Consider the following 19,743-nt stretch of genomic DNA (forward strand, 5'->3'; position numbering starts at 1 on the left):
GTCCAGGAGTTTGAGACCAGCCTAGATAATATAACATACTAAGAGTTTGTCTCAAAAGAAAAAATATTAAATAATATTTTAACTTTGGTAGATCTAAAAGTTACAGATAGAACTACTTATAACCAGATATAATTATTTTTCCTCATTATGCCATATAATTATTACCTAAACAAAACTACCCAAGATATTGGAGTGTCTAGTCAGCATGTTGGTAATTTGGTTCATTATTGAATCAATAAGCTTGCTACCAAAAATATTATACTGTAATCACTACACATCTATAATCCTTTGGCTAGCTCGAGTGTGTTTCGTATTCTTCTCTGCTTCAAGATGACTCAAATTAATTTTATTTAGTAGATAGTGAAAGCAGGATTTTTAAATCAAAAGGCTACATAAAACTGACAATTGATTTGGGGGATAATCTAATACTGGTACAGTGTGTGGGAGGTGGTTACTAGTGGAAGGGGAAAGGGTGAAGGAAGGAAATTAAGGTGAGGGTATGTGGTAGATAGACTTCTTATACTTCTGTGAAACAGAACTAAGGAACCTCTTGCAGTTGCTTTAAATTGGGTGGGGAGGAGATTGAGGGGGAGAGACAGTGGGGTCAATGTAACTAATGTATACTATAAGTCTAATCAGATTTGCCACCACAAATCCCCCCCATATAATGAATATATCCTAATAAAAATATTTTTAAATCATCCTTTCATAATGAAATAGAGCTATTCTTGAATAGTTACCATTTGCCACTGGGTTTTTTGAAGTTCTAAATCTCAGGCTTTTCTTTGACAAGTGGGTTTGCATCATTGTTTTTAATTTATACATAGATTATTTCTTTTGAATTACTCAGAGTGCTCATGGGAGTTTGTTCTTTCCTTCATGGAATGTCTTGTCAAGTGCCTTGACCAAAGTAACTTTCTAATAGATGTTGAGCAAATTCTGTGTCAAGGCCAGAAAGAAGTTAGGAAGATTACTCCCTCCTTTGGAAACAATACCTCATTGTGTATGGATCTTGCTCTGTTAGTGTAGCTCTTTTTATCCATCTTTGTCCTTCAGTCCCTTCTTTCATCCTGCCATTTTTAATGTTTTTTGCTTTCCTTAATCTTTAAATGTTAACATCATCATTGATAGAGGATTGTTAATATCAATATATTGATAATCAGTATTTTGGTGATAATTTGAAAGTTCTCCTTGGTACATTTCTTGCTTTTAAGAACCTGCTCTGTTTTATCCAACCTTTTGGCCATCTGTGTTACAAGCCCTTACCCTATTTACTTCATTTTGATCCTGACATTGACATTATCACTAAGCTATCATAATCAAAGTCAAAATTCAAGCTCTATTCATGTTAATTTGGAGATGAAAGTATAACATATTGCTTACCAACACAGCATGGCATAATCACTCTATGTAGTTTTCTTTGGCAATTTGACTGTGATTCTTATCAAGATGATGACTGTTGAGATGTAACAGTTCCTTCCTATGCTTTACCTCATCAGTAAGACATAATTACTTTATTCTAAGTTTCCAGATTTGTTTTTGATGCTGAAATGTTTGAGATGTCATGAATATGCCAAAACCAGGTTTTTATTGCTGAATAAGATAGATTAATTTTGATAGTGGTTTTCTAGCTTCATTTCAATAGTCACATCTTTTTGTCCTAAATTACTTCTGAACCAATTTATTCTGTAAGACTCAGCAGGCTTACTCCTGGCACAGGCAATATAGAAAGTTCTAACCTGGCATATTATAACTAGGTAAGGTAAAACAGATGCTATACTTTGCTACAATAATCACTCAGGCTTGCTATTTAACAGTAAAATCACTGATACCGTGCATTAAGATTAACTTGAATGAAATGAATTAGTACAGATTGGAGAAAAGAGAGCAAGGGAATAGAGAGTCCAGTTAGGAGTTCATTACAATCTGTAGAAGAGGTTATGAAGACCTAGGGTCAAGATATTTTAGTTTTGGGGTACAATATCCCAGAAACATAAGAAGTGATTACACAAGGGAAGTGAAAGAGGGAGTCAGAAGTTACCCGGGGACCCTCACATTGCTGATGGGAATATACACTGGTAGAGCTACCGTAGTGAACAGTTTGGAGGTTCTTCAATAAGTTAAATATAGAATTGCCATGTGATCTAGCAGTTCTAGTCTAGGATATATCTTCAAAGGAATTCAAAACAGATGTTTAAACAAAAAATTTATATGTAAAATTTTATAACAGCACTATTCACAAAAGCTAAAAGGTGCAAATAACCCAAATGTCCATCAACTAATTATTGGCTTTAAAAAATAGTATACCAGTACAATGTAATGTTATTTGGCAATTAAAAGAAATGAAGCACTGAGACCTGCTTCAAGATGAATATCTTTGAATATATCATGTTCAGAGAAAGAAACTGGACATAAAAGGACAGACATTGTGTGATACAAAATAGCCTGAACAGGCAAACCCATAGAGACAGATGTCAGTGCCAGTAACTGTGGGTAGGGAAGGGCTGGATGAGGAACGACTGATTTATAGGTACAGGTTTTCCTTTAGGTGTGATAAAGTTATTTAGGATGCTGATAGTGATAATGCACATTTTTAATGCAGTAAGTGCTGCATTTTAGATTATTCTATGTGTTTTACCATAATTGTTTTTACAAAATTCAAAATTAAACTAGTTTAAAGATAAACAACAGTAGGGCCAGAATCACAACTGAAATGCTTTTAGGTCCTGGGAGGTGCAGTAGACTAAGTAAAGAAGTGGCAGACCCAGAATGTGGTAGTCTTGAGAACTCCAGCTGAGCTGAGTCACTAGACCCAAGGTTTCACAAGAGTAGGAAATAAATTCAATTTGCTTATCCCATACTTTCACCAGTTAACACAATGACTACCCAGCATGTATCGATGCTGAACAGGTATTTGATGAAAAATTAAAATTAAATAAATAAAAGCTGGGCAATAAGGCTATATTCTTTTTGTTGGTCAATTTTATCTTTGTCTTACCCCTGCACACACATAAACACACACACAGCTAATTAATTTACAATTTGTAACAGTCTGTTTTCTTCTTTCTTCTATCTTTCCTGTTTCTTTCTCATTCTCAGCTCAGGCATTCTGCATTTTTTGCCTAAGATTACAAAAACTTTCTAATGGCCTCTTTTCTTCTCTGTTGCCCTATTCTGTTTTCTTCAATATATTACAAACCACGGTGTCCTGCTTTTGGATAGAATCTAAATAAGCATCAGTGGTCTGGCCTCTCGCCACCTCAGGTGCTGTAACCCCAGCCTTCCCCAACTTCCCACGGTTACTGAAATACCTGGTCATGGTTGCCACACTCTTCCTTCTCCTCAGTGCTCTTCAGCATTATTGACCTGTCTGTCTATTCTTTACAACTTTGGCTCCTCCAAGAAACTTTCCTAACCAATCCAGTCTCAGATAGGGACTCATAGTTTTCTCTTCTTTGTGCTCCAGGACTCTGCATTTCTTTTACTGTACTACCTCACTGGTTCATCATTGTGTTTACTTGTCTAATTCCCCTAGATAATTTCTAACTCCTTGAGGGCAGGAACCAATTCTGCTTCCTGTGACTGGCCCATGTCAGGTACTCAGCAAAGACAACTCAATGCTGTTTTTATAAGTAATTTACTATACGGTATGCTCAGTAAAGGTTGAATGGGAATATTTAAGAGATGGAGAACAGAATATAAGTCACAGAGGGATTCCAAGTGAAAATTCAGTTGGCAGAAGTTTTTCATGGAAGAGATGACTTTTGGAATGGGTTTGAGATATGGGAAAACTTTTGGAAGGTAAACTCTCAGTTGCATTCAGTTATTCAACAACTATTGAGCAGTGACTGTGTACAGTGACTGTACCCGATTTTGAGGTTATCTGAATCTAAAACATATCATCATAATCTCTAATTGATTATTACTTGGAAACATAGACATGTCCATGAAGTATTTTGAATTTTAGTTTTCCTTTGTGATTTATATGAAGCAACAACACCTTGAAAACTGTACCTAAAAGTGAACTCATTTTTAGAAAAAGCCTTAGTAATAAACATTAAGAGCTATTATTATGGCCAGGTTTTATGAGAGCTGTTACCTACTTTTAGTAACAAATGATTAAGGTTCTAAAACGTATTGGCATTCAGAAATAGCTTCATAAGCCCATTTGAAAATGAAATGTTAATATGTAAGAAGCAGCAGCAGGTTAATTCTTAGATTCTGCTGGTCATATTTGTTAGATCACTTGGGGCTGTGTTAATTATAACTTCTGAGTCCTAATCAGGCTATATTAAGAGGCTAGTAGAAGTTTATAATCTTACCCTTCCCCCAATTTCTGTACTAGAAGAAGCTCAAATAAACGCATCTCCATTGCACTCAGAACAAAAACAAACACTTTAGAATCACATTATTGAGAAATACATTTTAAACTGATTAAGATTGTAGTTTTTTAAAAAATGCAAAGGTTATTTGTGTTTTTGTTTCCTTCTATGATTTTTTTTCTTTTTAAATTATGGGATGATTGTTTTTCTGCCTGCCCTCCTACCCCACCAGGTATACCCCTTTAGAATCCTTCAAGTATCCTTCAAGCTCTTAAAAAGTAGCTATACTTTCTGCCTTAAGTTCTTCATTTCTCCTTCTTTTACCCCTCAGACTCCAGGCCATTTGACTTCTGCCCTCCCTGTTCTTCTGGAACTCTTTTTTTGAGTCTTAATGACCAACTAATGACTTCTCCCCCAAACATCTCAGACCTCACAGTTTTTGTTCCCTCTATCAGTGTCAGCACACCAGACCATTGCCACCTTTTGTCTTCTTTCTCTGCTGTGTCATTCACAGTCCTCATCTTGTCCATGGGTTCTCTTTCCTTCACTTCTTCCATTCACATCTTTTCTAAAGAATGTGTCTCTGCCTATTTCCTTTTTCCATGTTTCTACCATGTGAAGTTCTAGCCATTCTCAGTGTTATTTATGCACCTTCATATGGTTACCAAATCTGTATTTCTACTTCTGACATCTCTTCCAAGTGAAGTGCTAGGTGCTTGCCTGATTTCTCCATACCATCTGTCCCACTGATAACTGCAGAATCAGTTCATTAAAAACTGAGATCATCTCTTCTTCCCCACCCACAAAAGCTTTCCCTCCCTTTTCTTCTATAATCTACTAGGAAGTGGAAAGGACCTAGATCGTCCAAAGCAATCTGAAAACAAAAAAAAGGAAAAGTTGCTGGATTTACACTACCTAATTTCATGATTTACTGTAAAGAGAAACAATAAGGCAATGTGGTTCTAGCATTAGAATCCACAAGAGGATGAGTGTCACAGAATAGAGAGCCTAGAAATAGACCTCCTATACTTTTAGTCATTTAGTTTTTAACAGACGTGCAAGGAAACCTACATCTCTGCTTCTGAGATCTCTTTCAAGTGTTAAACACTTGAAAGGGAAAGCCTTTTGTGCAAATGATGCTGGAATAAAGAGGTATCTATATAGAAAAACAAAATTAGTTTTAGCTTCTACTTTACACCATAAACACAGTTCATGTGTGATGAATCATAGACTAAAAACTAAAGATCATGCATATTTTTGTGGAGTACAAAGGAAAGTATCTTCATGACTTGGTGCTAGATGAAGGTTTCTTAGAAAGGTTACAGAAAATAAATACCGTATGAAAAAAATTGATAAACTCCATCAAGGGTATAAACTTTTTGTCAAAAAGACAATTAAAGGATATAAGCAACCAACAGATTAGAAGAAAATGTTTTCCAAAAGAAAATATTTTCCAACAAAGGACTGGTATCAAGGATATGTAAAAAAATTCCAACAACTCAACAATAAAAAGATAATCCATTTTTTAATGTGAGGGGAAGGGCAAAAAAACCAACATGGTGACACAAGCCTATAATCACAGCACTTGAGAGACTGAGGTTGAAAGTTCTCCAGCCTAGGATACATAGTGAGTTCAAGGCCAGTCTCAGTTACCTATCAAGACTATCTCAAAAACAAAAATGAGCAGAAAACTTGAAGATAGTTCACAGATGAAGACACATGTAGCCAGTAAGAATACAACAGAAACTAGTTATCAAAGAAATGCAAACTAAAATCTCAGTGAGGTGCTACCATATATCCACTAGATTGGCTAAAATCCAAAAGGCTGACAAACACCACACATTGGAGTGGTAGTGGAGCAAGGAACTCTCCTGTAGTGTGCTGAGAACATAAAATGGTACCACCACTTTGGAAAACTAACTGGCAGGTTTTTCTAAAATTAAGCACCTACTCTGTGACCCAGTAGCTCCACCCTGTGGTATTTACCCCAGAGAGCTGGAAACATAGATCACAAAATACACAGTGCAATAGTAGCAGTTTTACTCATAATTGATAAAAACTGTAAACAGGTAGGTGTCCATCAGCAGGGGAACAGATAAGCTCTGATATACTGAATAGGATTGTGATAAATGTAACATGAATGGATCCCAAAAACATTCTGATTAAAAGATATCTTACACAAAAGAATATATACTGTGGTGTTGTTTTCATAGAATTCTAGCACAGGCAAAACTTATCATCATCTAGAAAAAGACCCGGAATAGAGGTTGCCTCTGGAGCGATAGAGTGGATAACTGGCATATGGAACTTGGGCGATTTCAGTGCTGGTCAAGGAAAGAGATGACCTTGAGACAGGACTGCATAAGAAAGGAAGAACTTATAGCATAAGATTGTCCAGAGAGTTAGGGACAGGAGCAGCCATCTAGTAGGGAAGTAGGAAGAGGGTCAGAGAGGGTGTCGCTGAAGGTTATGTGTCCAGAGGATGTTGCTGGTAGAATGGCCAGGGTCAGAAAGCCCAGTAGCAACTTGGGATCTCAGAACCACAAACTCTTTCATCACTGGCCAGCAGATGCTGGGTGTGCAAACAGGTAGGCTAAAAACTTCTTACTTGGGCTAATTTTAAATAATTGGATACGTAAAAATTTGCATTTGTTATCAGTGTGCTTTTGTACTGATGGTGCTCAGCCTGCATTGAAGAAGTCAACAACCCCAGGGCCAATCCCTGGAGACCATACTGGGCTCATTTGTATAATAACCAAGACAGAGCAAGAGGGAGATTTTTGGGGTAAATAATAATTTTCTGTATCTTGGTAGGAGTTTAGATTACACAGGTAAATGCATTGGTCAAAACTTAGTGAATATACACTTAACATAAGTACTTTTGTGCACTTCATTTGTATGTAAGTTTTATATCAAGAAAAATTCTTGGTGGTAAACTCTAGTTAACAATATGCCTGCTAACTTATTTAGGGGAATATGTACTGCTTTGAGCAGTACTGAAATGCAAGATATAAAATGAACTAATGGATAGGATAGTCAGTTGAATTTGTTTATGATGAAGGAAAGATAGTAAAATTTTAATGGTGGAATCTACATTGGGTTATACATGTGCTTACTGTAAAACTGTTTCCATTTCAATATATGTTTCAAATTTTTCATAGTGAAGTATTAAAAGGCTATTGTATAAGAAATAGGTAAGGGACCAGTAATGACACTGTGCAATTGCATTATACTTCTTGATCAACCATAAACTCTGATTTTATAAACCTTTGTCTTATAGTTGATCATTTGACTAACTGATCTGTGGCATGCAATTTGTTGTAGGGAAAGTCCTTCTTCTGGCATCGACACTTGTGCATTTCTGTCATCATTTGTGTGCTCCAATAGAACTCTGTTGATTGATGGCCAGGTAGAACTCAAAAGAGGCCTACAGAGGCAGGAGCGTCATCTTTTCCTATTCAACGATCTGTTTTTGGCAACCAAAATCAAGTAAGTATACACACACTGTCTTCCAGTTATCATTGTAAAATTGCATTTCTACAAAGGTGCCCTTTCTACACAGTGCTTACTATGGCTAATATCTGAACTGATTTTTATTCTTGCAAAAAAAGTTTCAACTGTTTATTCATTCATCACGTTCACATTCATTTAGGTTCCCATTTGTGGTAGGACTATGAGGAAGAATCTGATGCGCGTGGTCCCTGCACTTTTGGAGCTCACACACTAATGTGGAGCTTATGTGGGGGGAAGTTACAGATTGTGATTTGTACTATGAAGAAAATAAGGTGCTGGGGGAACTAAAACATACAGTACATAGGCGTAGTAAGGGGAAAAAAATCACTAAAGGATGACAAGCAACTAACCATTCAAATACTGGGAGAATGGGCTATATTACAAACGCTCCCAAAATATAACAGCTTAAAACTGCAAACATCTCACACAGTTTCTCTGAGTGAGAAATTGGGAGTGTTTAGCTGGAGGTTTCCAGTTCAAGGGCCCTCAGTAAGATTATAGTCATCTTGAGGTTCGACTGGAGAATCCACTTCCAAGTTCACTCAAGAGGATGGTGGCAGCCTCAGTTCCTCTCTGGCTGTGTCCAGGGGCTCTTTACTTCCTCTGTGCATGAACCTCTACAGGTGCTTCTCAGAGCATGGAAACTTGCTTCCTTTGGAAGGAAAGATGTTTGGGAAGTATTGTGCTGTCATTTGTGAAGACTGTTACTGACCACACAGACCAATCCTAGTATCAGTACGGAAGGGGCTACACCAGGGGTATCAGGAAGCAGGGGTCACTAAGGAGAATCTTAGAGGCTCCAAACCTCAAAGGTTGTGATAAGGAGTTTGAATTTTTTTCTGCAGGGTTTCAGCTGGGGAGTACCATAATGTGATGTGTATTTCTAAACCATCATTTATTCATGTTAGATAACGGTTTTGAGGGTAGGCAAGCAGGAAGACTGTAAAAAGAGGTTATTGTGGTAGTCCCAATGGGAGACGGTGAGGGCTCTATCTAGGTCCATGACATTAATGTTACAGATATATTTGGAAGATACTTTTGAGGTACCCAAAAGGATTCAGTGCTTACATACCAATGCAATTAACACCTGACCTAAAAGGTGCTGGCTGCCTGCTCTGTTCCCTATTCTTGCTAATTGAGACATACTGAAAAATGAGAGTATTTCAACAAATACACTCTCTACAAAAATATTTTTAATCATAGGTAATCACTTTTATTTTATTAACCATACTCCCATACCTAAATTATGCCATGTGGTAAAAAAAAATAAGGTACAGACAGAGTTAAGGGATTGACCTAGCAAAAAACTATATTTAATATGAGTAGTATTAATAATAACAATAAATAAGCATTTATTAGGATCTAGTTGTATACTAGGAAAAAGACCTTAACTTTTATAACTGTTCTGTGTGTTGAGTGTTATTTTCCTTACTTTACAAAAGAAATTGATACTCAGACAAGTTAAGTCACTTCCCCAAGATTGCAGTTATTACTTAGTTAGGTCCGTGTACTAACACAGGTCTATCTTATTTCAAAGTCCATTCTCCTAACTAATATGCAGTCTGCTGTCTCTGTTACTTCATTGATTCTTCTGAATTTCATGAAAGATTCCTCAACCATGTAGAGTGCTTTCCACCATTAAATTAATCTTTTCTTTATAAGTAAAAGGCTCCAACCAAACACTCATTTAGCAAAAAATGTGGTAGAGAGTGCTTAATGAACTGTTCAAATATTTTTTAAAGTCAAAAATTAAGGTAAGACTTTCAGAATGTATTTTAAATAGAAGTAATGCTTACAGTGTAGCTTTGGGATGGATATGATGTTAGGAGGAACACAGAGAAAGAAATCTCTCCTCCCAACCTTTGTACTAGGTGCACTCAAAGCTCTTAAGCAGGGAGGCTACTAGTAGGGGAGCAAATCATTATTTCTAAAAGTAGTAGGTTAGTTATTGTTCCTTATTTAGAATTGTTGGATGCAGTCTGCCTGTTAGTATTATAATAGGAGAATCACAAAGGCCTCAGTTTTTCTGAAGAATCCCCTCAGGTAAGAGTTGTTACAGAAATTGAGCACTGAGGCTCAGGGGTGTTTGTCACATACTAGGAAATGGTAGAGCTGGGGTGGGAACGAAGGCCTTAATTCAAAAGCTAGCTCCTCCTACTCTACCACATTAGGTGCCTCGGTGTGAAGGCAGATGCGCAAATCACAAAATTTTATTACAGTGATTAAATTCCTGAACTTAAAGACTATTTACTTGTAACCTGTATTCAGCTGTGAGGGAATACATTTTCCTTTACCTTTTCTGGATTTTTCCCTCCTTAGCAATTATGATAATGTTCAGAGTAGGAGACCTTTGTTTTCTTACCTGCAGTTATTTATTGTTCTGAATACTGCAAGCATCTAAATGGATTTTATGCAACCTATTGTTTTGCTAAAAGAAAAACCCCACATTTTATATAGCTTTTTCATGTACCTTGCTGTTTATAAATACATTGGCAAATCTGTACCAAAGTCAAGTAGCTGACTTTCATCTCACTTCTTCCTTTCTTTCTCACACAAGGTTGTACCATGTTTTTGAAATATTGTTTGGGTCCACTTAAATGTTTTTATGAGGTGACAAACTATCAGTTGATTTAGGTGCTGTGATTTAAGGAATTTGGTTCATGAAGGGTTAAGTATTTTTTTATATCCGTTAGAAATATTTTAAATTACTCTTCATTTTTTGGCATCAACCCATGACCTTTGAAATAGAACAAAGATATTTGAGATTATTGAATTATTGTTGTTACTATTGTCTAAAATAAACAGCAACCAAGAAGGATTAGCCCTCTGCAACACCAAACTTGTGTCTTTCCTATCCTATCTGACCCTTCGATAAAGGGCTGGGTGGTCCTCTGGACGCTTCATTTATTGAAATAATCCAAGCCTAGCACCTAGTATTTGGTTCTTAGTGCTTTTTCTCTAGTCATGGGGAAGGGAGGCCTTGGCTCCATATTGTATCAACTCATCTTTAGACTGCATTTGGAAACTGCTTTCGGCATAAATAATTGCCGCACTGCCAATTAGTTTTTAGTCAAACTAAGAACGCTTAGTTTAGCAAGTGCAAGAGCTGTGGAAGGGGTGACCCCAAGTATGATGCATTTGATACATTGTAAGAATCTTTGTAAATGCCACCATGTACCCCCGCCCAGCACAACAATAAAGGAAAAAAAATAGTAGAAAGGGTCTAAATGCTTCCTTTTTACTGGCTAGTGTTATGTTTGCTCCATTTTTGTGCTTGATGTCGATAGTATTTGCTGAAAATTGTTTTCAGTTTTGCCATTCCTTTCCATACTAAATTAGCAGAAGTGTTAAAGCCAGATGGAGCCTTCCAGACCATTTTTCATATTCATTAGAAAGATAAGTTATTTCTCCAATAAAATTATGGATATCCATTTTTAAAAACAGGATCCATTTTACAAATACTCAAGTATTTAGAAAGCAGTTAATATTGCCTCTGTTAATAGCCATAGAGAAAAAAAAATGACTATACTTAATAGCTCTTAAGCTATTAACTGTTTGTATACTTTATTCCCTAAGCAAATGGTAAACAACGAGTTCTATTCAGGTTAAAAAAAGAAGATATTTGACAAAGTTCTGATTATTAGTTATCACTAGAATTATATTACATATTTGTGGACTCTTATCTTGATTGCTGCCTTAAAACACAGAATACCTCCTTCTTTAAAAGAGGGTTAAAAAAAAGGGAGGTAAAAATCTCCCTAGTGTTGTGTGTATTTCAACAGGCTATTGGAATTCCTTCTCATATAAAGACTAGAGTATAATAAAGCAAAGTACATCGGTCATATTAATAATTTTGTAGCAGTGAACTACATTTAGAAGTATATTGATTTGGGGATTGTCATCATTTTTTCAGCTGGTTTAAATTAGGTTTATACTTAACCCCTATTGGTGTAGAACTAGTAGAGATAGTGGTGAATCTGCCAGGTATAGTGGCTCATGCCTATAATCCTAGCTACTCATTGTTCAAGACCAGCCCATGGGGAAAAATGTTCTTGTGACCCCATCTCAACCAACATAAAACCTGGGCATAGTGGCATGCACTTGTCATCCCAGCCATGTGGGAAGGGCAAATAGGATCATAGTCCAGGTCAGTCCCAGATAAAGGGAGACCCCATTCAAAAAATGAGGAAAAGGGCTGGGAGCGTTGCTCAAATGGTACATTGACTGCCTGGCAAGTGCAAGGCCCTGAATTCAAACCCCACTACCACCTATGTATATAATAGTCATACCTCTGGGGTCGGTTCACATTAGATCCGTAGGGTTTTAATTCCTCTAGTCTGATGCTATTTGAGTTTGGGAGTGAAGTATTGGAAGTACACTATGACCCCAGGACTCTCCACTTTAACATGAACATTTATTAGAATGCCTGTTTTAAATGCTTTCAGGCTAGTTCCTCTAGATGTTTTGTTTTGTTTCTAATGGTACTGGATATTGAGTTTAGGGCTGTGCACTCACTCAGCAAGTGCTCTACCACTTGAGCCATGCCTCTGGTCCTTTTTACTTTTCGGCTATTTTTATTTTTCGGATAGGGTCTGAATTTTTGTTTTGGGTTTATTGAGACCATGATCCTCCTGCCTATGCCCCCCAGGTAGCTCAGATTACAGATGTGTACCACCACACCCAATTTATTGGTTGAGATGGGTCTCATTTATGGTTTTTTTTTTTTTGGCCTGGGCTGGTCTTGAACCATGATCCTCCTGATGTCTACCTCCTGAGTAGTAGCGATTGTAAGTGTGAACCACCACACCTGACCTAGTTCATCTAGTTTTATGTAGGTAAATGTTCTTGAGATTTTTCTCCCATCTCCATAATAGGCAGATAGACCCATCAAGAAGCCTTGTATCTGATAGACGTGATAGAAAAGCTGAAGGGAACTCCCAGGAGCTTTGTAAGGAGGGCAGTTTCCAGGGCTTTTCATAGCTGCAAAATGACTCCAAGCAAAAATAAGCTCAAGAGTCTGCTCTAACCCAGTTCAGGTTCTCACCCTGCTGCTTAACGTGTTTGATTTGTGGTCAGTTTTTCTGTGACTCCACTTCCTGTGTACAAAATGTTTGAGGATTAAACTAAACAATAATGACCATCACATCGTAAATTCTCAGTCATCATTAGCCGTTATTTTTCATAAAGGAGAATGGAAGTCATTGTTACACTTTCAGATACTTTCTTGTTTTGGCATCAGTGGTGGATAAATTTGATACTTCATTGTTCCAGGGAAAAGATTGTTGCAATGACTTTTTTTCCAGGTCAATAGATGTGGAAATTCCCTCAAAATATGTAAAGTATCTAACACAGAGAGAGAACCGAATTAGAAAACACAGAAGTCATGACCTGGCCTTCCCGAGGATCTGTAGTTTTAGTTTTATATTACCTAAATAGTTGCCAGCAAGAAATAAGATGTTGTCTGTGATCACATCTGTTTCATAAAGATTCACAGCAATAGGATGAAAACTACTGAAATAAAAGACAGAATGCAGCCATCGTGCCATAAGGCACTTTTCTATAACTTAATCAGTGCACCCTAGAGGAAGCTAGAGGAGGCTTTGCATCTAGATGAACCTTCATATATAGCTCCTGCAAAAGCCTTTTCCATTTTATAAACCCCACTGGAGAGTTTTAGCTTTAAAGATTCCATGAATTAGAGGAATGTTAGGGCCAGCTCCATTTGATTTCACATTAGCTTTTAGGTTTATAAACACAAATGGCTTTGAGGGATAGGAAGTCCTAGGCAGTCTCTCTGTCCTTCTCAGTACCTTCTAACTGGAAAGTCTCAGACCCATCCTGAATATTGAATATGTCAGTTAGGTTAAAATTTGTGATGGAGAAAGTGTCAAAAAGCAATTTTACTGCAAACTTAAAGTAGGTCACTGTCTAGGTCCCCCAAGATGAATGTTAATTTTTTCCAACCCTACTTTTTTCTCTTTTGTAATTTAGTTTAGGTTCTGTTTTTAAATTATGGTTTTTCTGGCTCTGCCAGAATACCAGGAAAACAGTTGAACAAAATCTGAAGAAAGGCTGGAAAGTCTTGCAACCACTCAGTTGAAAGTATATTATAATTTCCTCTGATTCTAGGATTTTTTTAATTACATCTATCAAAAGACTGTAATTTTGTCAACATTTTAATAAATCATGTTTTTATATCCAGCCACTCAAATCATATTGCAAGTAAACAGTTATAAATAATAAATTTTTGTAAACAGCTGTCCATTTAAATTAGGGTTTTGATCCAAATTCAGTGATCAATTTTTAGAAAAATAGTCAGTTTTAGATATTTTCTGTCATAAATATAGGCATGAGGACTAAATGTTTCACCAAATATTGAGGCCTTCTTGGCTCAGTAGCCAAGGGTGTTAAAATTTACCAAGCTAGTCACCAAAGATAGAAGCAGCAAGACAGTCTGTCCGTGATAGTGGAGACTTTCCTCACTTAACAAGTAAAAGAAGCTCCTGTAAGACTTAAGAAAAGAAATAACAAGACGTCCTGTTTGGTTTTTATCCTTCTAGACATAACAATAGCTTTAAGATAAAAAATAAAATAAAATTAAGTGATATGTGGACAGCAAGCTGTGTGGATGAGGTTGGAGAAGGCAACACCCATGCCGTGAGATCCTTCGTCTTAGGCTGGCCCACAGTGAACTTTGTCGCCACTTTCAGGTAAGATCCACAGCACGTCCTGGGTACTGGAATGCCTGGCTTCCCTCCTGTTTAGGCTGCAGAGAAGCAAATTTAACTACAACTTGTTGCTCCAAGTTTCCAAGGAAAACATTTTGTTCTGCTTATGTATTAAGTCAAGAAGTCATTTTCTGACTTAAAACATCCACTAAAAGTACTTAGGTGCCTTATTTTTCACCTGCAGACTTTTGAATTAAAATATGTGAAAAATTAATAATAAATAGTGAGAACTCTTGGGGTCATTTTCCTTGGTTTGCCCAGTGATTTTTTAAAGAGGTTCCACTGAAAAGACTGGAAGGAAGGTAACTTCTGGGAATATGAAGTGAAGTGGAGTGGTTGGCTCTCTAGAAACCTCCATCTCCACTATCCCCTTCGCTGATGTCTAGGTATTTGTTTTAAATATTGACTTTTCAATCCTTATCAGTCTTTTCAGACCACTGGAGCAGACTTTCACTGACATGACTTTTATAAAATAGTCCAATTAAGTTTGAATAAGTAACTTACCCCCAGGTTTTCTAAAGGAAAAGCTTTTTTTTATATAAATAAAATTAATGTCATAAAGTACTGAGTTTCCTGAACTGTGCATCAGACTTTGATTTGTCGTTTATTGAGATGTGACAATTGAAAGCAAATTTATGGTATTGTATGAAAATTAGTTTCTTCCTAAGACTGACTCCTAAACCTGGGCTGTGCTGGAGAATGCATGAATACAGAATATGTGTCCTTTTAGCCTGCACCTGATTAGATGGCTCTTTTCGGTTCAGAGCGAGCATTCTAAAACTCCCACCCGTGATTCTGAGAAACCGTACCCCAGCTCCAGTGTTTGTTTTATACTTAAGGAGTCAGTGTTTATGACAAGTACATGAAGTTTCTCATTCCGCTTCTCTTCCGACAGCTCAGGAGTCATCCTGAAGCCAGACAACTAAAATTTTCCAAGCTCTTCATGTTTTAATGAGGGACAGACATTCCATTAAATTTTGTTATGCACTATTGGCCTACCACAAGATTTTAAGAGCTTATTTGGAAGAAACATGTGTTTGTGTCATTTTATGCACATCTTCTATTTTTATGACAGATTTCTATAGATATTATCACTTCCTATCATTTGACCTGTTTGGTGAAAGGAAGCAAATTCAAGTGAGGGATGACTACAAGATATTTTTAATCAAAGAATTTCTATGAAATGTCTTTTTAAGAGAGGGAAGCATGGGAGCATATCTTATCTGCATTCTATTGCTCAGACTATGACTTGAGAGTGATCAAGGTTAACATCACCAGTCACGTCATGTGGATGTCATTATACCCCTTTAATATGGGATGAGAGGAGCAATTCACCTCTGAAGCATTCCTCTCTCCAGAAAACAACTGTAATCTAACCATGACAAAAACATCCCACAAAAACAAATTGAGGAAGATTCTATATAATACCCAACCAGTATTCCTCAAAACTGTCAAGTCAGGAAATTGTCCTAGACTAATCCTAAAGAGACATAATAGCTAAATATACTGTGGTACCCTGGACTGGATCCTAAGGCAGACAAAGGTTGCCAATAGAAAAGCTGGTGAAATGTGAACCATGTCAAGAGTTTAGTTAACAGGAAGTGTCATCATTTCTTAGTTTTGGCAAATGGACCATGATGATGTAAGAGGATAGCAGTAGAGGAAACCAAAACTGGATGTGAAGGACCTAGGAACTCACTGCATTATCTATGTATCTGGAAGTCTGAAGACTAACAGGGGATAGATATAATCAAAGTATATTATATGCATGTATGGAAATCTCACAATGAAACCCACATGTTGTACAATTGATATGTACTCGTAAGAAACATAATTGCTTTCAAAAAATAAAATAATTTCAAAAGTAAGTTTATCTTTCAAACAAAGCAAGCTGTTGAGGAGTTGTGCCTCTCATTTGGCAGAGTGCAATCTTAACAGCTTGACCACACTATAGACAGCAACTCTAAAATCTGAACAAAATGGCAACAGCAACGACCTGAGGGTTCTGAGTGGGAGTGGTCAAAAGGTGAGAGATTCTGGAGAGGAGATGACACTTGGAGGCACCAACACTCATGTGGTCAAAAGGTTTTAGCCTGAAAGCAGACCACAGTCACATCATGGTGCAGGGTAACTAAAACTCACAAACCTCCACAGTCATTCTGGCTTGAAGAAGCAGAGTACAGAATCTGAGCCAAACAAGGTTATTGGAAAGCAAGAGGGTGAATCTCAAAATGGAACATATCAGAGAAGGGAAGCTCCACATTCTGTGTCTAGACACTGTCCAGGGGGACTGACTGCTGAGCCCCACATACCTGGGAGAGACTCAAAGCTGCTGGAAGCTAAGACAGAAAGAGTTCAACTGAGCTGCTGACTGCCACAGGTGAGATAGTTTTTAACTTGACTCAACCAAATTAGTTGTCTGTTGAAACAACAAGAATGTAACAGAGGTCAGAGTCTCTAAAACAAAACATTCCTAATGTCCAGAACGCAATAAAAAATTCCTTGACATATAAAGAAAAGAGAAAACATAATTAGTAGAAGCAAGCCTTGAGATGACTCACATGTTACCCAGGAAAGAACTTCAACACAGCTTGTGTAAGTATACATGAAGGGTAAAAGGGAAATCTACTGAAATTAATGAAAAGATAGGAAATCTTATCAGAGAAATAGAAAATGTTAGAAAAGATCAAATGGAAATTCTACAACTGAGAAATATCTTAAATAAAAATGTCTATGTGACCTTGCAGAATGGAAATGAGAGGACTCACAGATTTGAAGATATATCATTTCAGGTTGTTTTCTCTGATCATCAGACTTTTTAGAGCCAAAATGCATCCAGGACTTGTGAGAAAAGATCAAAAGATGTAACAGTGGAATCCCAGAAAGAGGAGAGAGAAGGAAAGGAGTAGAAGAAAGACTTGGAGAAATAATGATTAAAAACTTCCTAAATTCAGTGAAAGACATAAATACACAGATTCACTAAGCTCAGTGAGCTACAAACAGGATGAATATGAAGAAAATGACATCTTTTCATATAGACAAACTGCTATGAGTCAAAGACAGAGAAAAAGTTTGAAAACAACTAGAAGAGGAAAAATATTAGATATAGGAAAACAACAAATAAGCAAAAGTCTGCTATTGGAAAACTGGATAGTGGGAACTTTCCACGGTAATCTTCTGTTTCATGATCTGGGTGCTGGTTACATAGGTGTACATAGTTTGTAAAAATTTTTCAGGTAGTGCACTTAAAGTTTATACAGTTTTCCCTGCATATCTCATATTCTATTTAGAAATTTAAAAAACACTAAGTATCTTGAAGAAACAGTTTTATTTACTTTGAAAAACTTGATGGGTCAAAAGAAAACATCACATTAATTGTTTTCAATGCAGACTTCCACTAAATAAATCTAAGATTTGACATAACTGAATCTGGAAAATCTGTTTTAGAAAAGAGAGAACACCAAAAGATAATAGGGAAATGTTAAAGATAAAAATTGTATGGTCAGTGATTTTTTTTAAAAAATGAAGTATATTTTCTGATTACCAGTCCTAGTAAATTTTTTATTGAGAAAATTACTAAGCCAACAAAGTTAGAAAAAAATTATAATTTTTATGTCTTTTTACAAATAATATTTTATTTTTCAGAGCAAGAAAATATTTACAATTTCTCAAGAGATTAGAAATATGATTTTAAAATTTTTGTGACAAGACTATATATGAATAAACTTGAAATTATTTTTAACTTTAAGAATTAAACATGCTCAAAAACTAAACTCCCAAAAAATCAATGACCCAATGAAGAAATGGATAAATGAACTAACTAGGGCTTTTTCAAAAGGAGAAGTCCGAATGGCCAAAAAACACATGAAGAAATGCTTAATATCCCTGGCCATAAAAATGCAAATCAAAACCACATTAAGATTCCACTTCACTCCTGTTAGAATGGCTATCATCAAAAAAACAAACAACACATGTTAGTGAGGATGTGGGGAAATGTAAATTAGTACAACCACTAAGGAGACAGGATGGAGGCTCCTCAGAAAACTAAAAATAGAGCTGCCATATGATCCAGAAATACCACTCCTAGGGATATACCCAAAGGAATGTAAGTCAGATTATAACAGAGGCACCTGCACACCCATGTTTATTTCAGCATTATTCATAATAGCTAAACTACAGAAACAGCCAAGATGCCCCACTACTGATGAATGGATTCAGAAAATGTGATATTTAAATACAATGGAATTTTGTTCAGCCATAAAAACGAATGAAATTTTGTCGTTTGCAGGTAAATAGATGGAACTGGAGAACATCATCTTAAGTGAAGTTAGCTAGGCTCAGAAAATCACAGGCCACATATTTTCTACAGGAATATTATGAGAAACAGATTATGCTAAAGGAAGGTCACATATGAGAGAGGGAGGGTAAAAGAAGACAGTTAAGAAGGTGAATATGGTTGTTGTACTTCCTATATAAGAATGAATATGGAAATTTTAAAACTATTGAAATCACCACAAGAAGGGGCCTAAGGTAGAAAGAAAAATAGAGAGGATTAACCAAATCAAGTTATAATACAAATATACATGGAAATGTCACAATGAAACACCCTTTATAGCGATCTTAAACAATCAAAAATGCCGTTTTTTTACAAAAACAAAACAGGAAGGCAAAACAGGTCCTGTCTGGGAGGTGGTACCAGTGAGAGAGAGGAGGATATAAGGAAAGAGGGTCAGAGGGTGATATGGTACAAATATTCTGTACTCATGTTTGTAAATGGAAAAACGAGACCTGTTGAAACTATTCCAGGAATCGGGGGAGGGGAGATAAAGGAAAATGATGGAGGGGTGAATTCAAGTATGATATATTCTAAGAAATTTTGTAAATATCACAATGTACTCCTAGTACAACAGTCACCAAAATAAAGTATAAACAAGAATCATATGGAAAAAAGAATTAAATGCAACAGTGACATCAGCAGAAAAAAGTATTCAATAGTAATTTAGTTGTAAATAGATTCTTATTACTCAGGAGGTTCCTAATTTAAATGCATTTTCTATTAGCTAATTTACTACATTACAATTTTGTTCTCTGAATTTTTTTTAAAAAGTGTCTTTTCCCGTTGACTGACTGGCTTATGGACCCAGACAGTTCCATCTGTGTGGCAAATTTGCCTTTCATCT

The 19,743-nt window shown here is 36.4% G+C and overlaps 1 protein-coding gene across 5 annotated transcripts in view; it reads left to right on the top strand.

Moving 5' to 3' along the window:
- Arhgap20 (Rho GTPase activating protein 20) overlaps positions 1 to 19,743 on the top strand; it is an 89,835-nt gene that overhangs the window by 38,132 nt on the left and 31,960 nt on the right. For 3 of the 5 annotated variants that reach the window (XM_020172038.2, XM_074066759.1, XM_020172037.2), the window contains exons 3-4: positions 7,647 to 7,811; positions 14,396 to 14,545. In XM_020172038.2, coding sequence (XP_020027627.1) covers positions 7,647 to 7,811; positions 14,396 to 14,545 — 315 coding nt within the window. Of the gene's footprint in view, positions 1 to 7,646; positions 7,812 to 14,395; positions 14,546 to 19,743 lie in introns of those variants that run through there. The other 2 variants (XM_020172040.2, XM_020172042.2) reach the window with 1 other exon arrangement.

This window comes from Castor canadensis, chromosome 2, assembly GCF_047511655.1.
Source record: "Castor canadensis chromosome 2, mCasCan1.hap1v2, whole genome shotgun sequence".
Classification (NCBI taxonomy): Eukaryota; Metazoa; Chordata; class Mammalia; order Rodentia; family Castoridae; genus Castor; species Castor canadensis.